This window comes from Protopterus annectens, chromosome 8.part0, assembly GCF_019279795.1.
Source record: "Protopterus annectens isolate FY-2018-M chromosome 8.part0, PAN1.0, whole genome shotgun sequence".
NCBI classification, from domain to species: Eukaryota; Metazoa; Chordata; order Ceratodontiformes; family Protopteridae; genus Protopterus; species Protopterus annectens.
In genome coordinates this window covers 836,491,858-836,513,598 of record NC_056741.1, presented here as the reverse complement: position 1 = coordinate 836,513,598, position 21,741 = coordinate 836,491,858, and the positions used below count along the sequence as shown (strand labels likewise).

The window sequence follows — 21,741 nt, the reverse complement described above, 5'->3', positions numbered from 1 at the left end:
TAGCCTTTTCAGAAATGACACTGTGAACAACATCAACAAGGTGGAGGAAAGCAAATGCAAGTATAACAGATTTCTTTGACTAATAAACAATGAGCACCTATCCCTTTGTATCATGCCACATATTTTTCTAAAACTTCCTCAGTGCATCTGCAAAAAATTAGTACTTAGACACACCTGCTTATCAATAGTTCATCCTATTTAATATTCCCATGAACAGGGGTGATTCTTCAGCCTCTTTCTTGGGGTTTATAAGGTGTACCCTATGATATAAACCGTGGTGGTGCAGGGGTTAGCGTTGTTACCTCACAGCAAGAGATTCTCCCGTTCGATTCCCGGCTGGAGCGCCATCTGTGTGGAGTCTGCATGTTCTCCCCATGGTTGAGTGACATTTAAAGACATGCAGGTAGGTGCGTGCGTGAATGGGTGTGCCTTGTGGGTGTGCCTTCTTTGAAGGTTGGGCGTCGGGCTGGAAACTCGGCACTGTAAAAATCCACTGCCAATCATTAGCAGACCGGAGTTCCGCTGTGGTGACCCCTAACTGGGAAAAGCCAAAAGACATTGCTTTTTACCCTATGATACAAGCATGAAAGACAACAACAAGTTAAATAAAAAAAAGAATGGAGACAAGAGAAAAAAAGGAAGTGCAGCCAATTCAAAGTCAATGCTATGAAAAATAAGACACCACAACACTCATTTTACATACTCTGGATAACAGATACATTACTCAGTTTAATAAAAAAGTCATGTCTGTTTTCTTATTTGAGCACATGGAAATGGAATGGATAATGATGCCGATGGCTGTAATATTTAATGTTAAAGTTACTGTAAGTTGTAGACAGTTATGCAGTGGTCTGAAGGGAGACAAGAGAATTATTTTTGTATTTCATTCTCTTTCACCATGAACTTTACTGTTGTAGATAGTAATCCTCTTAGACTTTTCATTATCAGAGGTTAGTGACTATTTTTGTCATGGAGTGAAACATATCCTATCTGGTGTGTGTTGTAGTAGTTATTGCATGTATTCTCTTATCAATATATCCCAATGTTTAGATCTAAATTTAGTTGTTAATGTATGCATTTTGAGGAGGTAACATAATACAATAAATTAAAGAACAATATGTTACCTAGTTCTCCAAGATGTACAGGCAATTCATCAAAGATGCTTCTGGCCTTCTGACAAAATTTCTCTGCTGTTTCCTGTCTGGATTTGCGAAGTATAGGGTTCCTGTTGTCGGCTTCAACTTCATCCTTTACACATTCATGTTCCATGATGGCTCTTTGCTCAGTGTAGTCATATCGCTTGATGTTTTTCTGATTGTATCCTCGCTGCCAGAAGTACTTCATTTTTCCCTGATGCATGGAACATCCCATCCTGAACTGTAAGGTGTTCATTGCTGGAAGGAAACAGTACATATACATGTAGTGAACATTCAACAAACTGAATAGTTAGATCAGAGAGAGAACTGCAAAGATGGAGATAATTCCTCATTTTGCGGCAAGCATCATGGAATTTGTTTTGAAACCTGCTCTTCAATGACAATAATACATATGAGTAGAAGAAGCAATTTTGGCTAGATGAGATATAAAGAAAATTACCTTTTGCAGCTGACAGAAGTGACCTTGGATGCAGTAATTTAATCTGATTTTGTTGTTTCTACAGTTAAGAAGTCGTGCCTAGGACTAAAAAAACAGTAAATAAATAATCGAAACTACTTATCATTACACAAAAATCTCTGGTACATTTTCCACTACTCCTGGGAGGGGGATGTACTGTATGTTTTTAGGATCAACATGAAACCCATTTGAAGTGTCAGGCCCCACTACAGCGCGTCCTGAAATACAGAGACTGAATACCTGCAAAATGGACTTATATAAGCTAAGGCTGCGATGGACATTTCTCAGAATATTCCCTTTTTCTGAGGTATGACAATCTGGGAGTTGGTATATATAAGTTCAGGAGATGTAGGGGACTTGTCTCCCTGGAAACGTTTAAAGGAGAAGAGCAGTCTTCAAGACTTGCTCTTAAGATTTCATAGCTGTAATATCATATAACTCCAGACAATGCAGTCCCACAGTGGTGATGCCAAACAGAGAATAACCTGGAGAGTGAAAGCATTACCGAGGTTCAGAAAAATAGTACATGAAATGTAATAACCCCAAATCAGTAATCTTTAGTAAAGATTTGACTACATTTTTCTGCATTTTGCTGCTTTTATTTTACTGTTTCACTCCTATCATACTATGGAGAATACTAAAATTAAAAAAAATAGAACAGAATGGAATGGAATACAATACTTAAAAATGTTCGGATCCATTTCAACCACTAAGGTTCATAGGTAAATAGGTTCATAGGAGATTACTAGGTTAGCATCTCTAGAGCCTTTACAGTCCTTGCCATGTTAATCCTAAGTATCCCCATTTGTTCTTTTTGGGTAGTTCGCAGAAAAAATTTATAAACAGAGCGTGTCTGTGATCAACACTGGCTACCCCTGTCCATGAGGAACATGGGTGCCACCCCAGGGGTGAATTTGCATTCTCCCATCCAATTATTAGATGTCTCCTATTTCAATTTTCATTTAGGAAAAGAACTTTAGTGTCAGTGTATGTATCTCATCTGCTCTATGACATGTTTTAATAAATTCTCTATGGTTTACATGTGCATCAAACAGTGAGAATGTATTTGTGGAACCTGTTATATATATGTTACTAATGCATGTTTCAATGTGTACATGCACTCCTTTTGGAAGCACCAGTCAAGCAGCAACTACAGTAAGTAATAACTGTGTTTGACAGCAGCTCCTGTCTCCATGTATTTGTTGTTTTGTAATGCAGTACATGTTAGAGCAAATACACAGTAAATGGGGTTGTGGCTAGCTCAGGTGTACAAGAGCTATATATATTTAGGAAGTGCAGAAATCATCTAAAACGTACATAGGACATTATGGGAAAATAGGCAAGAAGAAAACCTTGAGGTTACCAAGATGGCACACTAAAATGTTGTGTAAGTAAAATATCAATAAAGTTGCTAAAAGTGGTTCTGTGTAAATGAAGACTTTTAAGAATGTTTAGAATACAAAGTCACCTATGTAGTTTAAGTTGAATGCAGACAATTGACTCTGATGACCAGGTAGTGCTTTTTTGAATAACAATACATACAAATGTTTACAAAACCAACAGCTATAAAACTGACTGTTCTACGAGATGTCAAGTTCGAAGCAGATGAGACTACAGTTTATGGATTAATACTGGACAAGCTGCAACTAATTGGTTGCTGATTGTATAGTCAGTGCTAGTACTGTTACTACAGAACTGCACTGGTTGTGAGTCTTGTTGTAGTTTCACAGGATATTGCATAATGAATCACTGTGGAACTGTAAAATCACAGTCCAAAAGGCCTATTGCTGTTGAAGCACTGGAACAGTCAGTACACAGTGCACAGAGTATTTATATCTATTAGGATTATGTATTAGAAAACAGTGGCTGGGATTCAGAAAACTTTGCTGCATTGTGGTGAATGAATTTGTGTGATGAGCAACCACATGCAGGGTTCACGGTTCAGAAACACACTTACTTTTAGTGAGGAATGCCAAGCAGCAGGGCTGGACACAGTATATGTCATACAATGGCACAGCAGTGAGCAACATTATTAAAATAAGTGCCTTGGTGTATGCAAATGAAGCAAAACAATCTGGCCGAGCAATTTGCAGACATATAAATGCTGCACTGTGGAGTGGCACCTGCTGTCTAAATGAACACTGCCAAATCTCCAGGTTCATGCTGAGTGAATTTCAAAAAAAATGTTAGGGGGTTGCTTCTGCATTAGCAAATGTGCATCTGCATCAAGCTGTCACTGCCTCTAAGAACTATGACATCATCAACTTCACATACACCGTGTCAACTGACCTCGCTTAATATTTTATAGACTCCACAAAACAAGCACGAGGTACCCACAGTGAAATAAAGACCCCATCTCATTAAATGAAAAGGAAGTATGTGAACTACAAAGTGTATCACTCCAACAAGCTGCCAGGTGTTTTGTAATGCAGAGGGTGTCATTTACAGCATGTCTGCAGGTCACCCAGGCAGTTATCATGACTCCCACATAAGGCACACCTATGATCTGTATCAATGCTTTGTGAGAGGCTACTTCCCCAAGGGGCAGCTTTTGACAGATCGTCCTGGAAACCTGGCTGATGACACCCGTCAGAAAAGCACTGAATGATGCACACCAGGGTTACACCTATGACCAGTCACAAGCAAGTAACATTACTGAGTATATGTTGAGGCTGCTGAAGGCATGCTTTCCCTGTTCAGATACATCTGACGGTGTCCTGTAGTATGATACTGCCATGTGTGCCAGAATATTTTTTGTATGTGAAATGTTACACAATATCATACTTAGGAGGCACAGTGTGGCGGGGGGGGGCATTTGCAGGAGAAGCTGTCCCCAGTACACCAGGCAGCAGAGATGAGCCAGATGAGGAGTCAGTGGAGGACCCAGCAGCAGGGGAATACCATGCTAGACAGAGGCCGGTGCAATATACTGTGGCACTGGCAAAGCGGCAGTGGTTTCCACATAGCTTCAGCCCATGGTAAGGCAGAGTAAAGAAAGGACACTAAAGTAAAAGTGTTGCATGCAAAACCAACACTGACCTGTGTTTGTCCATGCATAGGCTGTCCATACTGCTCTTCAAATGTAGCAACCCAATTAACAATGTACAAAGGGCAGGGCACAGTTATCATCATTTGCACAGGTAGGGAGGAAGCATATGTGTGAATTTCTTTCATAGGGAAATGTATGAGTGTTGAGGACTGTAAAAAGGAAGACTGCAGCTGTGTGTTTATGCTTTGAGTGGGTGGGGGCATTAATGAAAAAGGCTTTGTGATGGGCCAATATCACAGGAAGTGTGTGAGTAGATACCCACCCATGACAGCTGGCTCTATAAAGTGTTGCACTGATTGTAACACAACCCTGGCTAGATGTCAGTATTCTGTGTGACCATGATCAACATTCATTATGAGATGTGCAACTGCTGAGTCTGTCACAACCGCAAGGACACCATCTCTTGGCCATAGGCACCAGCACAACAGATGTAGCTATTGCTCCATGCCCTTCTGTGTCTTCCAGTGTTTCTGGTGTGTTTTTCACAGGCACAGAGGGCATATTCAATGTCTGAAACAGTGATCTGGATTCTGCATTTCCTGTATCCTGCAATGACATTCTACCCACTGGCTATTCCAAATTTTGACTGCCATAAACATCAGAGTATGAGCTGTCTCCAACGTCAGGCAGCAGTGTATCAATGGTGAAGTATTATAAACTGTCACCTGTGAAGACACTAAAGGTGAATATCCACAATAAATAAAACCCTTCATCATTACTTTAATTGCAGTGAATGAATGATCACTACTGCATACAGTGGTAGAAAGCAATAACACTGAGCTTACCTAATACTGGTGGTCCTATAGTTTGAAGACCTGATATTATGTAAAGGATCGATAGAAAATATAATCTACAGTAAAATACACATTTACCCTGTATGCAATAACCTAATGCATGACAGACATACCCCCCCCCCAGTTCAGAGAGGAAAGGAACTCCTCCATCTCTGTTAATGATGGTTTGGCTGATGGAACCACCTTCCATCACATTTTATTCTTGTGTTAGGCAGGTGATGCACCCTTTCCCTGCACTTATTTTGATGGAGGCATGGCATCTGACCTAATCAAAGTTTCTTCTCTTGCCACTGACAGTATTTGCATCATTCACCATCCTGCCATTCATGGTCAAGATACAGCCATACAGATTTAGTTTGGGTAATCATCTGCCAACCATGGAGACAGAGGGCCTACTATAATATCTCATTGTCTGCAACTTGCATTTCTGTTGCTTTGCATTTTCTAGGCATGACGCTAATTAAGGACAAGTGAAAATAAGTACATTAGTACATTTCATAAACATACAATCTACTGGCCTGTGTGTAGCTGGTAGGTACATGTCTGATATATATATATATATATATATATATATATATATATATATATATATATATATATATATATATGGATCTAGGATGTTTGATCGAGAGATCAAACGTCCGAATCCATAACCGCCGAACACACTTTAACGAAAGCGCTTTAACCAAAAAAGTGCATTCATTAAAGCGTATCAATAAAAAAAAAAAAAAAAAAAAAAAAACACTAGATTTACGTTTTTGCAGGGGGGCTGTGCCCCCACACACCTCCTATTTTAATATTCTCCCTCTGAAACCACACTATAGTGGGGAAAAGGGAATTTTCCATTATCCGCACCGTAGTACGGCCTCAGCAACAGGCATACTTACGTGAAAGTGCTTCTTTGGTGAAAAGCACTTTCACGTAAGTATGCTCGCGCTTAATGGGGTCGGCCACGGTGGTGCAGCAGTTAGCGTTGCCACCTCATAGCAAGAGGTTCTCTGGTTCGATTCTCGGCTGGGGTGCCTTCTGTGTGGAGTCTGCATGTCCTCCCTGTGGACGCGTGGGTTTCCTCTGGGTGCTCCGGTTTCCTCCCACATCCCAAAGACATGCAGTAGGTGGATTAGACACTCCAAATTGGCCCTAGGTGTGAGTGTGTGCCTTCTGTGGAAGGTTGGGCGCCGGGCTGGCAACTTGACACCATAAAACTCCACTGCCAATCATGAGCGGACAGATGATCCACTGTGGTGACCCCTAACCAGGAAAAGCCGAAAGAAGAAGAAGAAACAGATGCTCGTGCTTAATGGATTCAGATGTTTGATCTTTTGATCAAAAGTCCTAGATCCATATATATATATATATATATATATATATATATATATATATATATATATAGGGTCCATATCAGATGATCGATTCTTCGGAAACTCAGAAAAAAATATTGAAGAGACCATATGATCAAGTTTCCAAACTCAAACATCAAAAATAAATTTATTATTTATTTTATTTAACATTTGTTTACTGGGAAAGTCCAACTTGGAACAAAGCAATTTTCAGCATAGGGCCAGGGAGAAATGCTCCATACACATGTCCTTGTAATGTGGGAAGAAACCAGAGTACTCAGAAGAAACCAACATGAATGCAGGGAGGACATGCAGACTCCGCACAGAAGGCAATCCAGCTGAGAATTGAACCGGAGAATCTCTTGCTGTGAGGCGGCAATGCTACTATTGCACCCCTGTGCTGTAAATAAATAAATAAATAACACAAAAATCTACCTTTTTTACATTTTTGCAGGGGGCCAGCCCCCCTGCAACACTTACCCCTGGCAAATTATATATGCCAACTCTGAGATCACACTATAGTAAGGAAAAGGGTGAATTTCCTGATCTTCACTGTACCACCATATCCATTCAAAAGCTTTGAGTTTTGAAAAAAATCGTTCATATGGTCTCAACCATATGGAATTTGAGTTTCTGTAAACTCAATCAGTTGATAGGGAACTATATATATATATATATATATATATATATATATATATATATATATATATATATATATAGGTATATACATATCTGGAGTGTGCAATGAACACTCCTGCACACCCATAGACACTGTTCATGTGCCTCCCCAAGAATGAAGATGGTAAAGTACAAGTGGTGCATAAAGCATGCAGCTGATAAAATCTGGCACTGGTCTGTAGCAAGACTTCACTGTCAGCTGTCATGCATATGATGAAAGATACCAGCTGACTTTCCATATCATGCCTTTGACTGTATAGGGTTGTATGCATGACTACCTATACAGACAGAAACAATTGGTGCAGAAATGGACATTAATCCTTATAAGGGCAGATTGTCTACAGGCACAGCACAGGTACCTTATTCAGTGGTAGAAAGCTGAGCATTTCGGCTGCAGTGTGCGGCTAGCAGCTACACAGGCCTATTCTGTATTTACTTCATACAAGTGTGTCACTGTCAAACCCACTGACATACTTTTTGTGCATGGATCACATAACGATCTGTAAGGTAACTAGCATCAAGCACTTGAAATATGTACACTTAAGACATAACACAATTTACTCCACAGTTTCTGTACACCTGTGCTCCATTATGCTGCTGTACCCAGCCATTGTACATACTAGGAAATGTCTTTCTCCACCAAGAAATAATTTTTACACATACTGTCAGTACATCATACATACGATGACAAATGCAGAAATACATTTAACCTATGTATTTGTACTATGTTTCATGTTGACAACATATGTAACTCCACTTTTGGCTGATATACCTGGCATGTCTTTACATGAATGAAGTTCTAGCTTATATATTTTACCAAATAAACTTCACATAGTACATTGCCCATTCAATTTTACACAAACATTGAGAGGCATGTGTCCTAACACTCTATAGGCAGATCAGTATTCCTTCCCCCAAGTTTCACAGCCATATCTACACAAATCAGGACAGCTGTCTGTGTCCCCCCCTGTTCATATAGCACATTCTATCATAGCAGCATTTACACCATGCATTCTTGCAGTTAGTAGGATTGTGCTATTATTAGAGGCAGATCATGGTCCAATGGGGCCCCAGGTAGGGTAATAGAATGCCCCCCACCACAACCATACCAGTATCCCATTACTTGATATCTTATTTCGGTTACCGTAAGACACTGTTCAAACCATCAGTGTGCAAACTGTTGTTTTTTCACTTTTATAATAATCACAGAGATTTGAATATAATTTAAAAGTGTTACTTCAAATTTTACAGCAAAAACACTGACAGCCATTTGCTAAACAAAACAGTCTAACACTAGAAAAAGCACAAGCAATAGTAAGCAGTAAACTTTTCTTCCCTTGAAACTCACATTTATTGAAAATGTATTTTGCAGCCTATTAAACCACAAGGCATGTGCTAGGACTCATAGTCAAAGACCATATAGTGAAGAACTAATTAGCATATATGTGAAGGGGCTCAGAAATTCAAAAGACAAATGTGCAATGCATTTGCTAACAGATAGAGGCAGCTCACTGAATGTAGGTTTCCCTTTTCCTGGGCAGCCTAGGAGCACTATCTGTTAAAGTGACTTGGTCAGAGTTGTACAACAGACAGATGAAAGCTGAGGAAATCAAACCCTACACCACAGAAGCAGCTCATATCGTCATATAAACATACCAGACAGCCTATTTTAGCACAACACAGTGCATTTCACACCTGTGTACCTGTATAAAGACAAGCTTAATTCAAAATATATTTACTGTTGAAATATTAGGATAGATTTCATGTCATATAGTTTATCCATCGCCAGATAATAAACACACTATCAGCGGTCAACAATACAGGGAAACAAAGGATCATACCCAAAGTACATGGCTCATATAATGATGTTCTTGTTTACTACAGTTAATTCCTTCCTTTAAACCATAACTCCTGTGGGTTGCAGGAGCCAAGCATGTATACGCACACACAAACATCAATTACAGCCACTTGCATTCTCCACAAACCCAATGGAATTTTGGCACTCTATCAAACAAATTCTGCACCCAGGTAACCCCTCTGTCCCCAATCCATGTCCCAACAACTCTCTTCTAGAAACAGCATCTAACTTTAATTCCTACTTCATCGAAACCATCGGCAAACTGTCTCCCTAAACTAACTCCACTACCAATGTTAATATCACTCCCAAACCACACTCATCCCCCTATTGCACTCATGCCTTCTCACTGAAACCAGTCTCAACCAACTATATCAAATCACTGCTCAACAAACTAAAACCCTGCTCTCCTACTGCAGATAACCTACCACCACTCTTCCTTTGGATGGCAGCAAACTCGATTGCCATACCAATCTCCATTCTCATCAATCGGTCCATTGCAGAATCAAAGTCCCATCAATCTGGAAAAAAAAATTGGACAGTACCCATTCACAAGGGAGGCAACTCCTCTGAACTTACCAACTTCAAGCCTATTGCTATTTTATCTCCTCTTACAGAAGTACGTCCACAAACAAATCTTCCACTACCTGTTAGAAGAGAACTTGCTTGCCCCCACTCAACATGGCTTTCACTCTAAACACAGCACCTCCACTGCCCTTATATCATTCCTGAATACTATATCCCAAGCCAGGGATAATAATAAACTCACCTCTTCCCTATTCCTAGACCTATCAAAAGCTTTCAGTACTGTGTCTCACCTTCTTCTGCTTGCTAAACTCTCTGAACTAATATCTCCACATCTAAAATCTCCTGGTTTACTAACTACCTTTTAGATTGACTTTAGTCAGTTAAATGGCTCTTTGCAACATCTCCTGCCCTCCCTATCAAGCTGGGCATACCTCTGGGATCTATTCTTGGCCCTCTACTGTTCAATATATTTACCATCCAATTATACACATCCTGCCCTCAGTCACTTCTCGTGCAATATGCAGATGACTCTATGGTCTTTACCATAGCTGACTCCCTCTCTGTCCTAAATACTCTCACTCAAAAATCCTTCTTATCAATTGAAAACTGGCTCTCCAATAACCACTTGATTCTAAATCCTTAAAAACCTACACTCCTGCTTTTCACTCCCAAAAACATGAACCATCTCAAACCCTTCTTCTCTATCACCTCCATCAACAATACACTTATCTCAGGTGAATCTCACACCATGCTTCTAGGGGTCATCATAGATGACCAACTCAAATTTGATGTGCATGTCTCCAATAATATTAAGAAAACCCACCAAAAACTAGGACTTCTGTATCGCAACAAAACATTTCTCACCTCCAAATCCAAAATCTCCCTACCCCATGCATACCTCCTTCCAAGCCTACTATATGGCTGACATATCCTCACTGACCTGCAATCCTCCCCGCTAATGAAACTTGAATCTACATACAACAAAATTGCTAAATTTGCCTCAGGACAATCCTACCACTCTTGTCACTGTCTTGCCCTCAAAAACTTAAACTTGTTAGAATTTCCTTATCAGTTACTCTTTACCCAACTTCAGATCATACATACTATACTGTACCAACCCTCCTCCTGCCCTGACATTGCTTCTCTTGTCTCCCTCTATACCCTTCCTAGGTCTCTCCGTAGCTCTGATCAAAACATCCTCCAACTCTACAAACTCAAAAGCAAAACAGGCCAAAGACTTTATAGCTACCTCCCAGCTCTAGTTTGGAACAAACTTCCTTTAGAAATTAGGAATATTATTCACAAACAAAAATTCAAGGTTGCTATCAAAAACTGTCTTAGCAGTTCCTGGATCTGTCACTGGAATCACCCTCCATGACCATCTTCTTAGTTGCATACCCTCCTCTTGAACCTGTCTCTGTAACAACCCTCCTTGTGTGTTTCTTACTTCCAAAAAACTTTCTGCCACCCAAATCCTCCTCTTTCTTGTCATCTTTACTCACTGGCTGAATTTTTAACTCCTCACTGCTACTCAACTAACATAAACCCACAACTTTCTCCTACCTGAGTTTCTACAAAAGTAATCTTTTTTCTGCATCCCTATCTCTTTACGAGTCTCTCAAACTCTTTTTAATCAGTTCTATACCTACTAGACTTGTACTGCTCAACTTCAGTTATATATGATTGCTTATAATTTCTTATGTAAATATTTTGTATTCTTCCTTTAGATTACTTAGTGTATCTATATAATTTACTTAGTGTGTCTATGTAATTTACTACATAATTTAGAATATACTTTCTTTGGATAATTCTTTTTATCTTCTGTATCATTGTACTTTTTATACTATATATTTTTAAACACGTGCAGAGCTTTTCTCTCTGGGCGTCCGCTGACAGACTAACCCGGTCAAGAAATGTCAAATAAATAAATAAATAAATGACAGTATACCTCAAATAACAGCTTGAAAACAAATGAATACATTCATAAGTAATGGGCCAGAGATGTATCTAGGGTGGTTGTTGTCAAACATACAGTGGAACCCATTGAAACTACTTCTGCCCTCTAAAAGCCTTAGCTCAAATCAGAGACAAAAACAAAAACCAAAAATTCAGGAACATTTTTTCAGTCTGTCTCTTATATACTTAGAAGCTTGCTAAAATAAAAAGCTTTGCATTAGCAAGTATTTTCTGAATGATACAAAGTCTGAAACACATGCCTCTCATTATTTAATGGCTATAATCCACAATCTGTCAGAAAGCTACAGATTTTACAAGGAATGGACAAAAATACCTCTAAACCACTTTGCTGAAAAATTCTGGAGAAAGCCAAAAATGATGAGGGGACAAGGGCCCATATTTAAATACCATTTATTTTATCTATTTGCTAATCAGGTGAACTCACTTTAAAAAGTGTCCCTGTTTAGAGATGACCCATGAACACTGTCTGAGTAACCGGTTCAAAGGCTCACAATATGCAAGTAGAGATAGAAGGATTTAAACTTTGTCCTTTTGACCACAACAAGCAATTAATAGTTCAGAGTCATAAGTACCAGGAATCTCTAGTTAACTTGAAATGTACTTTCTAAATAACAGCTATGAGACTCCATGTTTATAATTATTTACTGATTATTATCCTCAGTGATTCATCAGAAAGTGAAGAAGAGATGTAGGCAATCTGGTTTTTTTTTTATGTCCAGGATTGGAGCCCCACCTAGCCAACACGGGCCCTAGGCAGCCATTTAGGTCACACTGTGCTGGATCCCAATCTGGTCATTATATAGTTGTTAAAAGAGTTGCATATATTAAACAAATAGTTTTCCTCTCTCACCTCTCTGTGTCACTAACTGTCCTGAATGTTGTTCCTAATATAGTTTACACAACATAACTGCCCACTAAAGTGCTGATATATGTGGTTATGTACGTTTTAATGTTTAAAACATGCATTTTAAATGTGCAGATTGGGACTTGCAAAGAAAGCTTCATATTAGGACTATAAGTAACTGGCTTGTAAAACTGATAAATATCATCAACACTAAACAGTGCCATTAAGTTATAAAAAGAGTAAATCAAACCTTTCAACACAGACAATGTCAATGAATAATCAGAAATTTGCATAGCGTATCTTTAGACAAAAAGGGAAGAGCCCTTGGATTAATATTCTTAGCCTGAAAGTTTTAAACTAGCTTTCTCTTCAAATTAGAGATAATAATTGTTATATGTACATAACTGTCTTTACCAACTTATGTGGTCTAGCAATGAAATCATAGACTTGTACAATTGTACATTAAGAACACAATTAGTGTTAAAGAATGTAAGTTCATCATTTGAACTTCTATGAGACTTGGAAATCTATAAGCGATTAATTACCTCATTCCTGACATTTTGAAAAAAAGAGAACAAACTGCATGGAGAAACCAAAATGGAAAAATAATTTGGCTTGGTCACAAGTTTTATTTTATTTATTTATTTTTTTGAGAAGGATGTTTTGCCAGAGGTCAGATTTGTAATTAGAATTGATACAACTTATTGAAATACTGTCTGGGTCTGGGTTTCAGGAAGTGCTACCAGCAATGGTAAGCCCTAACATGGAACTTTTCTCACTGATAGTAGCCCTTTAAAATTCAGAGGCAGGCCTTCCAAAGTGACTCTACGCAGCCTGTAAAATCACCACCATGGGGTGTCTCCACACCCATGCTCAAAGATAATGATGCACTCTGAGGGAATAACTTCTAATTAGCCATGTGCTCTCCCCCAGAAATGTCTGAATTTAAGGATTTATGCAGCTGAACAATTCAGAGAATCACTCAGCTATGTAAATTAATATGGCCAGCGATGTTAATGAACACAGCCGAAAAGCTGTGCTCCTCCATTGTAGTCAATGGGCAGACCTTGGAAAAGGTAAGATCAGGTAAGCACCTGTGGAAAATTAGTGGAGGAGACACTGTGTGTAAATGTGTGTGTGTGGCAGCTTGTGTACATATCTGTAGGGGTATGACTGGACTCAAGTTTTTGTATGAGTGTGTGTGTGTGTGTGTGTGTGTGTGTGTGTGTGTGTGTGTGTGTGTGTGTGTGTGTGTGTACCAGGATGGTTGCAGTAGGGGGATAGGAAGGGGATTGTGAGAATAGGCATGTTTGTGTGGGTGACTGTGTTCATGAGTACAACTGAATGAGGGGGCAATCTATGGTGATTATCTATGAATATGTGTATGTGTGTGTGTGTGTGTGTGTGTGTGTGTGTGTGTGTGTGTGTGTGTGTATGTGTGTATTTGTGGAGGAGGAGATACCATTATCTTTAATTTCCCCTACACTAATGAGCAAATCCTTCAATAGTGGGTAGGGGAACACAAGACACCAGAGAATTGAACATATTACATTAGGTTATTTAAAAGTTAATAAAACAACAGGAAGTTTTACAGCACAGAAGAAATGTGAGGAAAACATTAGGCACATGTGAAATTTGTATATTACTCTTAGCTACTTTAAAAATTGCTGCAACAATGTTACAAAGCATGAAATACATATGGGGGGTACTAGATGTCAGAAACAGTCTAATATTCCTCTTATTACTTAAAAAGTTAATAAAGTTTTGCAGCATGAAAAGTGCAAGATACATGGAGGCAACATTAGCCATAAAGGACAGTCTTTACTATTACCCTAAGCTATTTACAGTTAATTGAGCAATGGGTATTGCAGCACAGATATGTTTTGAATCATTAAGAGTATGGGGAAAGCACTAGACACATGGACACTTTAAATATTACCCTAAGTCATTTACAAAGTTAAAAAAATAACAGTTTTTTTTCAAGTATGTAGATTTGCACTAGTATCATTAGTGCAGGAAGCAACTTATTAACAACAAAGAGTCCTAATTCTCTGCTTTAACTGAGGCCTTAATGGTGAAAAAACGTCTTGTGGCAGGATATCGTTTTCAGAATCAATAAGAAGTATGAAACTAATATCTGGTATTACTGACTGTTTGTAATGGTCCATGAGTTACAAGGGACAGAATGGGTATAAGAGGCAAAATCAGAGACATTCTGTAAAAACCACAAATAGCTGAGAGGAATATGGATGTGCACATTGGTGGGTGGGGGTGGGGGGGCTGCCACACCTCTAAATGGCTGTGCTGAAGACTTCCAGACAAAACCAGGAGGAACTTTAGATGACAGCAGGAAGAATATTTAAATATTACACTGAGTCACTTAAAAAGTTAGTAGAGTGACAGGTCTAGAGTCACAATACAGTTTCTGAACAATAATAAGAAGATTGAAGCTGACATTATTAACTGACTGTAATCATCTTGTTTATGAGGGACTGGGAAATAATAAAAGGCTACATCAGGGACATTCTATAATCGGCTTGTAAATGTTTAATCTTGCAAGCCTCTGTTTACACTTATCAAGGATACTAGAACTTATCAGAGATTTGGGATGCATGGCTAGGCTTAAATAGGCCTCTGTGGTCGTTAGCCTATCTCAGGGACAGGAATGGGGTATGGCAGTGTGAACATGTGTTTGAATGTCCATGCTTGAAAGTGTGCATGTGTGAGGGAGAGTGAATTGGGGAAAGGGCATATAGCTGCCAGCAGTTAGTACAGCAACAAAATGCTGATTAGTGGTAATACCATGTGATTCAGAGACATGCAAATTAGCTAATAATGAGGTCTTTCTTCATTGTGGCTAACATATCTCTGAATCAAAATTCCTGGTGATTGCAGAAATGGCTACTTTTGGCAGCATCAATTTTATTAAGCATAGAGAACTCTTTCTGAATCCTGTTGCTATGTTACTGGTATGTAATTAGAGTTTCATTAAAAAGTCTGTTGTAAAACTGTTATCTGTTCTTAAAATATCTGCCAAATTGAATGTTTGCTGACTGGGAAAAAGGGTGGTTGTGTATGTGTATATATATATATATCCCCAACCTCATAATTACTAGGAGCGATTAGTGGGATAAAAACTTCATCCTTCTCCTCTGAGCTTATAATTTTAATCCTCAATATTGTCTAGTGTATTCCCTAATTCACTTACCTACATATCACTTGAATACTTAATTTATGGTGATGTTTAACTTGTGTCTCTTCCTACTATGTTATCAAGAATTTATCTGTATGTAAGTCAATATCTTGTTTTTTACTGTGGAGCTTTTCTCCCCGGGTCTCTGCTGAAAATGGATATGTATCCAGTTGGACTAACCCAGTAAACAAATGTAAAATAAATAAATAAAATAAATAAATAAATATATATGTATATATATATATATATATATATATATATATATATATATATATATATATATATATATATATATAAATATATATATATATATATATATATATATGGTTCCCTATCAGAAGCCTGAAACACTATAAGCCTGAAAGTCAAAATCCTGAAAACTATTGACTGAAAATGCAAAATCTCGAAAATGCATAATCCTGAAAGTCAAAATCCTGAAAACACAAAATGGACATACTGACGTCATTGTGGCTTTGCTATTGTTAGCCCTGTGGTGTTAGGTCATGCGTTGGGTCCAGGTAAGTGTGCGGTTGGTTTTATGTTAGGGTTAGGGGCGGTATAAGTGAGTTAGGGTTAGGGCGCAGGTTAGGCATGTATGCAATAGTGACAAATATTGGGGTTAGGGGCGGTTTAAGTGAGTTAAGGTTAGGGCGCGGGTCAGGTGAGTGTGCGATAGTGACGGACCTTAGGGTTAGGGTCAGGGTCAGTTGGTAGATATTAGTGTCTTTATAGTGACATATTAGCATTATTTGTGTTTTCAGGATTTTGACTTTCAGGATTTTGCATTTTCGAGATTTTGCATTTTCAGTCAATAGTTTTCAGGATTTTGACTTTCAGGCTTATAGTGTTTCAGGTTTCTGATAGGGAACCATATATATATATATATATAGACAGATATATAAATATATATATATATATATATATATATATATATATATAGGTCTACTTTTTTTGATGGAAATACTATTATTTCGAATAAGAAAAGTACAACCTTACTTTTGCGAAAGTGCACTTCAATGAAACTGCACTTTCACGAATTCCAGTTCAGCGAACCGGCAATACAAATGAAACAGGGCACTACAGTTGAGATAAGGGAATATACCTGTTTCCCCTCTGTAGTACAATCTCATTATATATAATGTAGCGGGGGTGTGCGGGGTGCAGGGGGAGTTTAAAGTGTTGCTTTTTATTTTTATTGCTGGTTCGCTGAACTGGAATTCTCAAAAGTGCACTTTTGTGTGCACACCCTTAAACTAATACTTTGTTAAAGCACCCTTTGCTTTAATTACAACATTCAGTCTTCTTGGGTGCACACCTGACATCAATTAAAGAGACTCTGATTAACCCCAAATAAAGTTCAGCTGTTCTAGTAGGATTTTCCTGACATTTACTCAGTTGTCTGCTACAGCAAAAGCCATGGTTTGCAGAGATGTAAAAAAACGACAGGAGCCAGGAATCCACACCAAAACACTTTAATATTAAGCATTTTAGTTTCATAATAGAAACTTCATCAGAATACCTATAACCACGAGTGGTTTGGCCTTAATGGTCTGAAATTGTCCATAAATAGACTTAAAAATGAAAGTAAAAGAAAAAGTCATGGATATTCAGAATTGCTATTTCGCAGCTAGATTGGTTTGGCTTTAATGGCCTGAAATTGTCCATAAATAGACTTAAAAATGAAAGTAAAAGAAAAACTCATGGCCATTCAGAATTGCCATTTCACAGCTACAATGGTTTGGCTTTAATGGCCTAAAATTGTCCATAAATAGACTTAAAAATGAAAGTAAAAGAAAAAGTCATGGACATTCAGAATTGATATTTCACAGCAAGAGTGGTTTGGCTTTAATGGCCTGAAATTGTTCATAAATAGACTTAAAAATGAAAGTACAAGAAAAAGTCATGGACATTCAGAATTGCTATTTAGCTGAAACACCTGATATCCTTAAAGGGTGATTTGCATGTATAATAAGAATATCATTAATTTCTGTGTTTTACTGTTTTGCTGTTCTGCTTTGCTGTTCTGCTTTGCAGTTCTCCATACTGCTATAAATCTTCTCTGTCTCTGTGCTACCCATTGCATGCTCTATCTCAGCCACCTTCCTCTCTTCCCTCTCAATCTTTCACTCCACTTACCTCTCTCACTCACCCACGCTCTCCCTTTACACTCTCCTTACTCTCTTCTTTCAACATACAGACACAGACAATAACCCAGCCTCTCTCGTTTTGCTCTATTCCAGCTCACACGGTCTCAACTCCCTCCTGTTCAGGAAACCCAAAAGTCCCACTGTGACACCACCACTATTGGATGGACCAAAAGATATACGGTTTTCCCAGGAGAAAAAGTGTGATTTTTTTGCCTCTAAGTATATGTAAACTCTTGCGGGATTTTTATTTTTCCTCTAAGCACAATTTGCTTACTGAGCAAAGACATTTTCTGTAGTTAGCACCCCCAAAACCGTGCACACTCACAGAGACTACCCCTCTTTCCTTTTTCAGTCTGCTGTACCATTGGAACTTCCACAGTAGGTGGCAGCAGAGCTCGATAAATCCCCTCCTTGTCCAATACCAAAGCCTGTTTAAGGTGCTTGCCATTCAGTAACTTTACTGTGCCACTCTAAGATCTGGCAGCACCTCTACCAAATGAAACAAATAGAAATTACATGCTACCAACCTATACATATCTATCTGCTCCCCTCGACTGTGTATTTAACAGCTGTAAACCACAGACAACAGATTCCTGTTCTTACCTGCAGTCACTGATACTTTTCCCACTCACCTCTGCTGGGGGGGGGGGTGTATCATCCTCATTCCCAGTGCCCTCCTCAGCCCTGCTCCCAATCCCATTAACTGTGTATCTCCTAACCTATTACCTTTCCAGCCCTCCTTGACCTCACATTACATCTATTTGTATAGGCAATTTCCCGCTGCACCATTCCTAAAGAACATACACATTACAGGACAGACTGTAGTCCCAACATGTACTGTGCATGCTGGTAAGGCATTTTTTTTGCTTATTTTGCTTTCTACTGTAAATACTTGTTTGTCTTAATCTAAGAATGCTGAACTTGATTAGAACTGTACATCGCAACAGGCTGTAAATGGAATTCTAGATGTATAGCACACAACTATTTTACTTGGCAACTGTGAAACACTGCATGACCTGTGTTAAATTGCTTACTTACTTTATATTCTGTGTATTGCTAGCTGCTATAAATGTTTTTTGTAGTTGTATATCGCTAGCTGCTATAAATGTTTTTTCTAGTTATAGAAGATGACATAACAATGCAGCTTTAACCATGCACAAGCTGCATACTCTTGCTCACGCTGTATTGTAACTTATAGGTGTAGTGTACAGGTTCCTATAGCTGTCATAGTAGTTGTAGACATAGTAGTTTTCCAATTTATTAGTCTGTACTTCTAAACACTTGCTCCAGAGTGGTGGTAGCATATATGGCTAAGTGTCTACATTATTATTCAGCCTGTGATTAGACTGTGTTAGTGTCGAACTGTAAATTAAGAACTGTATAATAAGAATATTTATCATTTCTGTGTTTTACTGTTTTGTTGCTCTGCTGTCCTGCATACTGCTATAAAACTTCTCTATCTCTGTGCTACCCACTGCATGCACTATCTCAGCCACCTTTCTTTCTTCCCTCACAATCTTCCACTCCACTCACCCACGCTCTCCCTCTACACTCTCCTTAGTCTCTTCTTCCAACATACATACACAGACAAAAACCCAGCCTCTCTCATTTTGCTCTACTCCAGCTCACACAGTCTCGACTCCCTCCTGTCTAGGAAACCCAAAAGACCCACTGTGACACTGCCACTATTGGACGGGCCAAGAGATATACTGTGATTTTTTTTGCCTCTAAGTGCATGTAAACTCCTACAGGATTTTTGATTCTCCTGTAAGCACAATCTGCTTAATGAGCAATGATATTTTCTGTATTTATTGCCCCACCCAGCAGCATTCACACTCTAAGGGACTACCCCTCTTTCCTTTTCCAGTCTGCTGTACCATCAGTACTTCCACTGTAGGTGGTAGCAGAGCTCCATAAATCCCCTCCCTGTACAGTAACAAGACCTTTTAAGGTGCTTGCCGTTCAGTAACTTTACTGTGTCCCTTTAAGATCTGGCAGCATCTCTACATAGTTAAACAAATAGGAATTACATGCCACCAACCTATACATAAATATCTGCTCCTCTAGACTGTGGATGTAACAAGTGTAAACCACCAACAGATTCCTTTTCTTACCTGCAGTCAATGATACTTTTTCCACTCACTTCTGCTGGGGGTGCTCTGCCCGCTCTGTTCCCCTACCCTGCCCCTAATTCTCACCCACCCCCACTACCTTAAAATATATCTGTCCCAAAATGCTCCCACAACCATCACTGTCCAATCACCAAATACTCCTCCCACCCCTCCCAGTACACTCCTATGGAAAAAAAACAACTACACTATGTCCTTTTCCATACTCCAACTACATTCAGTAATACTCTTAGCACTACTAACCATCCTCATTTACTTAACACAATTTCCTTGCTCCTCCTATACCCCACCAGCACATCATATATCAAACTTCCAACACACCACCCCACCATCCTTCTCCTCTATACCTCCAGAACTATATCCCTGTAGCACAACCCAATTATATAAGCCCAAAATACTACCTATCATAACCACACCTAATCTCCCCCACCACCCACACCCCACCAAACCTACTCTCTACCCCTACATGAAACCTCCATCCACTTTAGACTTCATAATACACCTAGTACACCAAATCTCCCTCTCTGTTTCTGGTGACATCCGTCCCAAACCAGGCCCCATCAACTCCCCATACACCAAAGCTCCCACTCGCTCACACCCTGGCACCCAGAAGTCCATTTGCTTCACCACAATTAATGCTCAAAGCTTTCAACATAAAATCCCTACCCACTATGCCTGGCTTTCCCATAGTCATCATGACATAGATGCCATCTCAGAAGCTTGGCTTAAGCCATATATAAAAGACAATGAAATTCTACCACCCGGCTACCAAATTATCTGTAATGATAGACCCAGCAAGAAAGGAGGTAGTGGTGTAGCCATAGTCTACTCCTCCTCCTAAACAGTTACCTCATTCACCAGTCACATTCCAAAATTCACCAACTCTGAAGTAACTATAGCCCAACTGAAAATCAACAATCACAAATCTAGATGCATAACTGCCGACTATATCCCTCCAGGCAACAACAACATCCCAATACTAGAAGACATCCTCTTCTGGTTCTCCTCTAACATCAAAAATGAAGCCTTTATCCTAGGCAATGTAAACATTAACTGAGCCACTGTCAACTCTCGACCCCCTTCTCAAACAATCAGCCTCCTTTAAATTCACCCAGCTAATTAACTCTTCTACCAGACCATACAAAGATGGAACCTCTGGTACCATCCTTGTCTAGATTTTAGTATCTCATCCTAACCTTATCTCAAATACAGGTATCCTCTCCGACCCTCTCAGTGACCACCTACCAGCCTTTGCTGACCAGCACCCTTCTCCACTCCAAAAGCAACACTACTACATTCAAACCTGTAGCCTCTCTAAGTTCAACCTACAAATATTTTCTGACTGTCTAAAACTAATTGACTGGACCCCCTTAAAACCCTGCCCCTTAACAATGCAATTCACTACTTTAACGAAACCTTTCTGAACTCACTTAACAGCCATGCACCTCTCAGAACCAAACAAGTGAAATCCAAAATCTCTCCCTGGCTATCAAAAGAAACTAAACAAACCATGCTCCTAAGAGACAAAAAGTGGAAGTAATACCAAAACAACAAACTACCTAATACCCTACTAGAATTCAAACAACTCCTCAA

At 39.1% G+C, this 21,741-nt stretch overlaps 1 protein-coding gene across 2 annotated transcripts in view; it reads right to left on the bottom strand.

Annotated features, from left to right (window-relative positions):
- Nucleotides 1-21,741, bottom strand: part of LOC122809087 (rano class II histocompatibility antigen, A beta chain-like) — a 233,257-nt gene that overhangs the window by 127,320 nt on the left and 84,196 nt on the right. Inside the window, exons 1-2 of one of the 2 annotated variants that reach the window (XM_044080314.1) lie at nucleotides 1,597-1,682; nucleotides 1,125-1,394 (exon numbers count right to left, since the gene is read on the bottom strand). In XM_044080314.1, the coding sequence (XP_043936249.1) occupies nucleotides 1,125-1,392 (268 nt within the window). In that variant the 5' untranslated portion in view covers nucleotides 1,393-1,394; nucleotides 1,597-1,682. Of the gene's footprint in view, nucleotides 1-1,124; nucleotides 1,395-1,596; nucleotides 1,683-21,741 lie in introns of those variants that run through there. The other variant, XM_044080313.1, reaches the window with a different exon arrangement.